Source organism: Mugil cephalus, chromosome 21 (genome assembly GCF_022458985.1).
Source record: "Mugil cephalus isolate CIBA_MC_2020 chromosome 21, CIBA_Mcephalus_1.1, whole genome shotgun sequence".
NCBI lineage: Eukaryota > Metazoa > Chordata > Actinopteri > Mugiliformes > Mugilidae > Mugil > Mugil cephalus.
The window spans coordinates 9,451,981-9,459,281 of record NC_061790.1 but is presented as its reverse complement, the minus strand read 5'-3'; the positions used below and the strand labels follow the sequence as shown (position 1 = coordinate 9,459,281).

At 39.9% G+C, this 7,301-nt stretch overlaps 1 protein-coding gene across 1 annotated transcript; it reads left to right on the top strand.

Annotated features, from left to right (window-relative positions):
* Positions 1-1,169: 1,169 nt before the first annotated feature.
* On the top strand, positions 1,170-7,048 carry LOC124998796 (pro-opiomelanocortin-like). The gene is made up of 3 exons (XM_047573348.1): positions 1,170-1,436; positions 5,110-5,259; positions 5,957-7,048. The coding sequence occupies exons 2-3, from the start codon at positions 5,140-5,142 to the stop codon at positions 6,617-6,619; spliced, it is 783 nt and encodes a 260-aa protein (XP_047429304.1). The 5' UTR covers positions 1,170-1,436; positions 5,110-5,139; the 3' UTR covers positions 6,620-7,048.
* Positions 7,049-7,301: the final 253 nt, after the last annotated feature.

Genomic DNA, 7,301 nt, shown 5'->3' with positions numbered 1-7,301 from the left:
GTGATTTCATAGTCGTCTGATCTGTAATGCCCCCACACCCACCCGGTAAAACTGGGGCAATCACGAGGGATTATCAGGTTGACATGTGCCACCCCACCCAGCTGTTCTTACAAGCCAAACGGAGTAAACACATGAATTATTTTTGATGGTCAGTAATATCAGTATCAAAATGTGTTTCACAAAGAGTCTAAAAGTCAAATCCCACAGATGCCTGATACGGGCAAACTATACCACTCTGTACAAAGTAATATACAAGTTACTAGTTAAATTTTTTAGTTTGCAACTAAGCCAAAGGTTACTGTTACCTATTTCCACAGTTCATTGGTAAAACTCCCACTCCTCATTCATTCCTTTTAAAGGAACAAGAAAAAAATAAATAAATAAAAAAACAACCCTGGGTGAAGGAACCCAGTTTGAGGTCACAGCAAAAGTACAAATGAACAAAAATAGGCTGCGTGTTATGAAACAAAAATGTTCAATGAGTGTCTCTTGCAACAGGCACATGTCCATCTCCTCTGTTCCAGCCACGCTCCTTTTATTATTGTCATTCTGTGGCTGACCTTGTGCATTATTGAGAGAACGTATGCGCCCCGAGCAAACCCGACGTCCGCCATTGAACAGTTGAAAGGAAAGCGATTTTCCTTTCAACGGCACACACATTTACCTTCACGAAGCACACAAACGCATGTGTGTCTGTGCATCTCCTCCACCTGAGGTGGTAGTATTGACGTCTAACCGGTGAGTCAGGCCTTCATAATGAAGTTTCCACGCAGGGCTACATGCACACCTTGTAAAACGAGAACAGCAGAAAAACGATCCAATCAGCCAAATTGATTTGCACACTACGCTTTTTTTTTTTTTAAAAAAAACTAATTTCCCATTGTTGAGATGGCACTGGATAGGATTGACTTAGGAGAGATTTATAGAGGGGATTGACAGGGGTCCTCTAATGAAGAGCAGATGCGTTAATCACTGTATGGAAGCGTGAAAAGATGCACACAAGGCAAGTTCTACAGGCCGAACGGGGGAGGAAGCAGGTTAACTAGTTCATTAAAGCCTAATCTTTAGTCTGGCAAAGTAAGCTGCACTATTGATTGGAAAAGCATGTGGGTTGCCTCTATACTACCATACACAAAACCACACACATACACACGCTCCTCCCCATTCAGAGAGGAGCAGGAGACCCTTTACCTCAATCACACCCTTAGGCCTTGAGACTCTTTACTCCACGCGTCTATAAAAAGAGCTTTCCTCCTCTAAGGAAGCAACAGCCGATTCTCTCCTACAGAGCTTTTTTTTCTTTTCGCGGAGCGGAGAGAAGGCAGGAGAGGAGGAGAGGGACAACAGCTGAGAGTCGCCAGTCTCCGTGAGAAATCTGTGGAGAGAAGGAGTGAGGACAAACAAGAGCAGGAGGAGAGGAAAAGCTTTTGGGGAAGGTAAAATAAACTTGTTTCTGTGGCATGCGTTTGAGTCTGAGCGTTTGCAGCTTCTTGATTTAACGAAAGAACAATTTTTTTTTCCACTCTGTAGTCATATGTCAACAAATAGCAAATCTTTTAAACACTACCTTAACTCTGGAAATCTTTAAATCTTTAACTAAAGGTTTCAATATGTACTGATAGAAGAGGTCGTGCTTCTTTTATCAGGGTGTTTATCAGCGGAGAGAGGCTGAGTGAGTCATGCTATAGGGACAGCGGAGACAAGTCTCAGTCTGCCAGAGTTGCGAAGGCAATGGGCCACCGAGGAGTCTCTCTTAAACCAAATGGAACGAAGGACATGAAATTAATTCTTAACACGCAAAGATGAAATGTTTCAAGACGATTTCAAATGTCCGTGCAACTGGTTGCATCATATGACTTGGAGTGCACCAAATAAGCACAAAAGACCCATTGGCTGGGCCTGAATCTTAAAGTTTAGATTAATTTCTGTTATCTCACTGCCACATAATAACTTAAGATTGATTTAAGATTTAATACACTTCTGACAGATTGATGCCAGATGCAGCAACAAGCAGACGTTAGGACTGAAGATGAGATCATGAGAAAATTGAAAGTCTATTCACTGAAGTGTTGAACCATTATCGTCATTGTGAAGGATTTTACATGCAACAAAAATCTTGAGCCACGAATAAAAGCCCAGCTTTATTGGCTTGTATGGAAATCAACGCATCTGGCAGGAAGACAGATGCTTGTGTTCGACTTGTTTTACACGGAACGACACTGGTTTAACAGTCTTTGCTGTGGATTTGCTGTGCAGAGCCGTTCACCACAACTATTATTTCCAACAATTATGGCTTAATATGATAGTCGTTGTTTTGTTTGTTTGTTGCACATAGGTGTATGGATGCTGTGTAGTTTTGAATTTGCAACTCTCATCTTCTAAGGTTAATAGTTAAGGGGAGAAGATGGGCAGCATAGTATGGCACTATATTTCCAGACAATATCAGTGGCTCAGTCCACTAGAAGGTGCTGTGGACAATGTAACAAATTGTAATAAATTGTGATATCTCAATAATGATACGCGTTAGCGCAATATTCTGCAAACTGAGAATTTTTTAAATTAAAATAATATTATGTCTTAAGTATCATGAAAATATTGTATTGTGTTGAATATATTGCAATAATATCGTGTTGTGTCATTAGTATCACGATAGTATCCCACTTATGCTGTATCGTGTTTTAAGCTTCACGATAATAACAGCATTTTATCATGGAATTGCAGCATAAAGTATCGTGAAAATGTATTGCGATAACGTATTTTCTTTTGTCATTAGTGACAAATTAGTGTCATTAGCATCACACCGTGTTTTAAGTATTGTGAAAATATTGTTTAGTAAATATCCTGATATTGATCTTGAGTATCGAGCTAATGTCGTACTGTGTTTTAAATGTAGTGATTATAATTGTATTGTATCTTCAGTATCTTCATGGTAATGTTCTGCGTTTCATTCATTCTTTATAATAATTGCATCGTGTTTTAAGTATCATGATAATATCCAAAATATCAAGTTCTGATCTGCCGTGTCATATTTTAAGTATCGTGATAATCGAGCATTAGTAATAGTGTTGATGTGTTTTAAGATGTTGCGTCCTAAGATGTTGTGGTATTAAGCTATAGAGTAGGAGGTTTTGTGATGCATTGTGCCTTACATTTCATGACAATATTGTATCGTGCTTTAAGATGTTGTATTAACACTTGCGAGTATCGTGATATTATTGTCTTGTGTTTTAAGTATCGAGCTCATGTCATGTTGCGTTTTAAGTATAAAGATAATAATTGTATTGCATCTTAAGCGTCTTGATGGTAATGTTAATAATTGCATTGTGTTTTAAGTATCACGATAATATCCAAAATATCGAGTTCTGATCTGTCGTATCACGCTTTAAGTATTGTGATAATCGAGTATTGTGATAATAGCATTGATGTTTTTTAAGTATCACGATAACAACATATTGCGTCATAAGATGTTGTGGTATTGAGCTAAAGTGTACGAGGTTTTGTGATATTATTGCATTGTGTCTTATGTTTAATGACAGTATTGTTGTATTAACACAAGTATCGTGATATTCTTGTCTTGTGTGCTAAGTATTGCGATATGATCACATTGTGTGTTATAATCATATCATGTCTCATAAGTATCATGATAACTTAGTGTTGTGTTTTAAGATGTTGTGGTCAATGTTTTTCATTGTTTGAAGTTTTGTGATAACGTCGTAGCTTAAGTGTTGTGACATTGTCGTATTTTGTCTCACGTAACCCAACAATATCACATTCTGTCTTAAGAATCTTGATAAAATTATAATATGCCTCAACTATGATACCATTGTGTTTTAAGTACCTTGATGTATTTTGTAAATGTTGTGGTATTGTCTCATAAGTACATGATGTTTTTGCATCATGTCGGGAATATCAGGATACTGTTGTGTTTTAACATTGTACTAAATCGTATTAAATAATGATATATTAAGGTATCGTGTCTGAAGTATCGCGATAAAATCGCATCGTGTCTTAATTAAGTATCGCAGTTATCTTTGCATCAGAAGCACAAAAAGGCAGCTGGGTGTTAGTGCAGCCAACACCAAAAACAACAAAGGCACGCAATAAAATATATCATTTTACCATTGTTTAACTGCACTCCTGTGGCTGCCTCGCACAGACGTGAAAAAGACGAGATAAGTCACACTGTGGCTTAATACGGCTCTATAAGGGGAAACGACAACGTTTATACTGAGGTTAAATTACATAAGATCACTCACTTCCTGTGAATCTCTTGTGCAAGTGAATGCACACAATCGAGCAATTCAAGGCAACTTATACAACGACTGAACCGTTGAATGTAACACCACTACAAACGCATTTTGTGTTTTCTTATCTTATCAAAGCATGTTGTAGATAGCTGGAGATGACCTCCTCAAAGGGACTTTGTTGACTTCTCACTCAGTTTGAAAAACTTTTCATAACTTACAACATGGTTCTCTCTCCATGTAAAATACCAGTGGACTGACATAATCGCTGCAATTCTTGACATCTGTGGTCCTACTTTCACAATACTGTTCATTCCGTCTTCTTCATATCAGATTCCCTTAAAAACACACAAACTCCGCTCTGCTGTGCCAAAGCACACAATCCTCCTCCCTTCTTGATCTCCAACTTTCACATGCACTCAGTGTTAAATTGACTTCCTTTGACGGAGGGGAACAGGCCTGTGTGAAACGCTGTCAAGTGTTTCGGCTATCTGTCATCAACCAGTTAACATCAGATGAATATGCTGCTGATAAGTGCTAATAAACAACCACCCATGTGCCACACTGTGAAATGTTGGCTAGAAGAAATATGTACAGTGAGGACCTTACAGTTATTAATCAGACAGCAACAAATGAACCATTCTCCCACCATCACAAAGTGCTGAAAGACGTCACGTTGCATAAGGAAGGGAGGAAGGTGTTACGCAAGTGCAGTGATCAAGAAACACCTACAGTATTCCCTCACAAAACTGGCAAACTAATGTCTTCCTGCTAAGGGATGGAGGGAACAATAGAGTCTGCAAAGCTCGCAGTGTTCCTAAAGCCCTCCCTCTTCTGAACGGACCTCTGTTTCTTTTCATTCCAGCGAACAGTCCTGTGCACCAGGCTGCACAAGATGGTGTGTCCATGTTGGTTGTTAGTGCTTGTGTTGGTATACGTGTCCACCCCCGGGTTTGGGTTGGTGTGCTGGGACAGCTCCATCTGCAACAACCTGAGCAACAAGGAGAAGATACTGGTAAGTGGGAGTCCGGCGCCTGCCTGGTCTTTCGATATTCTTCCGTGTTCCTGCCATAGTTTACTGTAAAGCTTTGAAGTAAGTCAAGAAATTAAAGTTTAATCTGATTTAAAGCTTCTGGAGAACACAATCCTCCTGAGTATTGTTTTTGTTTAAAGCCCTGCACGGATGGTAAAATCGATGTTAGATTGTAAATTTCAATATATATATAAAAAAAACTACTGTGAACAATGTTTTAATTGAGGAAATAATTGCAAGTGATTTAAGTAAGTTTTAGTGAATTTTGATCAATAGAGGTGCAGGCATCCTTAGAGACGCACAAATAAATAACACTTAAAGCCGAAAAGATGAGTCAATTAATGAATCAAATAGAAAACTGAACTGTATCCTTGGTTTATGGACAGAAAGGAAATAAAAGCTTCCCTATTAGATGTTTTCTTTTTTAAAAGATTTTTTAAAAAAAACTTTTGAGTCTTATTTATCTCTTATAGCTTTTTTTTGTTGCATGATTGGTAGATTTTCTCAATATATGTTTGCATTTGTTCATTTGAATATGTAAGTGACACCGGTATAATTTTGATCTGCATCTGATGGAGAGACACCAGCTGCAGTAAATCTGCGTCACGTTAATGAAACACAGTCAGGTGTTAAGTCTTCATGATTCAAGCGCTGACTCTGTGTGATTTCTGCCACACAGGACTGTGTTCACCACTGCCTGTCTGTGATCAGGACTGAAATCCCAGATCTCAGCGCGCCGACCGTCAACGACGACGAAGACCTCTTAATCAGCATCATCCTGGCCTCGCTGGTTTCCGAAGAGAAGATATCCAAATCGGATCTGAAAGCCCACAGCGACGGGCGACGGTCCTACACGATGGAGCATTTCCGCTGGGGGAAGCCTTCGAGAGACAAGATGAGAGAGCCGAAGCTGAGGGGCCACAGCGACGAGCGGCGCTCCTACTCCATGGAGCATTTCCGCTGGGGTAAGCCCTCTGGCCGCAAACGCCGGCCTGTTAAAGTCTTTGCCACCTCTCTGGAAGGAGGGGGCCCGTCTGGAGGTAGATTCCCCCCTCAGGCTCGCAGGCAGCTGCGCAGTAACGAGGATGAAGCCAAAGGGGACGTTAGCGGAGGTGGTCAAGGCCAGACCCGGCCCCGGGTCGGCTCAAAGTCAAACATTGTGATGGGCCTGCAGCAGAGGAAAGACGGAAGCTATAGGATGAGTCACTTCAGGTGGGGCAGTCCCCACACAGCGAAACGCAACGGGCGCTTCATGAAGCAGTGGGAGGAGAGACCTCAGGGGAAGCTGGCCAGGTTGTTCAGGAACATTATAGTCAAGGATGTGCAGAGGATAATGGTATGAACAGAAGAGTCTTAATAGCCACTGCATGTTAGTGCCCACGTGTCTTAAATTTTAAACTACATAAACTCGTTGCTGTTGTTGGCATGTTGTTGAATGTCTTTGCCGGGCCACTGGTTAAAAGCTTAAGTAAAGATAAGGCGGTGCTTTCATCAATAAAAACACTGACGCACCCACTGACTGCCTCAAATGTCTCGGCCTTGACTTAAAAGGTTTTAAGCATTTTTGTTATTTTTATTCTTGTGGAAAGCACCATTACTAATCTGAAAGCTTTGAAAAAAATTAATGAACCAGTGAATGTGATGTAGGGATAAGAGGTCGGCGTGAAAAAGATACATATTTATTCTGTTATATACAGTTTATTTACTGAGCTGAGTTTTTTTTTTTTTTTGTAAATGAATATCATATTAAAGCTTTTTTTGTGGCAAATGATAACTGGTAAATTTCTGTCTGATTTGATAACTTGAAAGTTTTGAGAAGTTCACCAAAACATGTAGCCTGTCGTGAGTAGATTAAGGAAAGGAAACACCTGTTTAGGTGGATTTGCAACTAAAATGAGTTATTCTGTTGGGAAGCCAAGTAAGTGATATTTTTCTGCTTTCAGACGCCAGATGCATCCACCCAGACCCATACAGCAGTCCAAAAAAAAAAAAAAAAAATTTGATATCTTACTCCTGAGGCCTCA

Bases quoted from the DNA above. Each gene is read 5' to 3' on its own strand.
- LOC124998796 (XM_047573348.1), top strand. From the start codon at position 5,140: ATGGTGTGTCCATGTTGGTTGTTAGTGCTTGTGTTGGTATACGTGTCC. The intron at 5,260-5,956 runs GTAAGTGGGAGT...TCTGCCACACAG, and splicing joins GCAACAAGGAGAAGATACTG to GACTGTGTTCACCACTGCCT.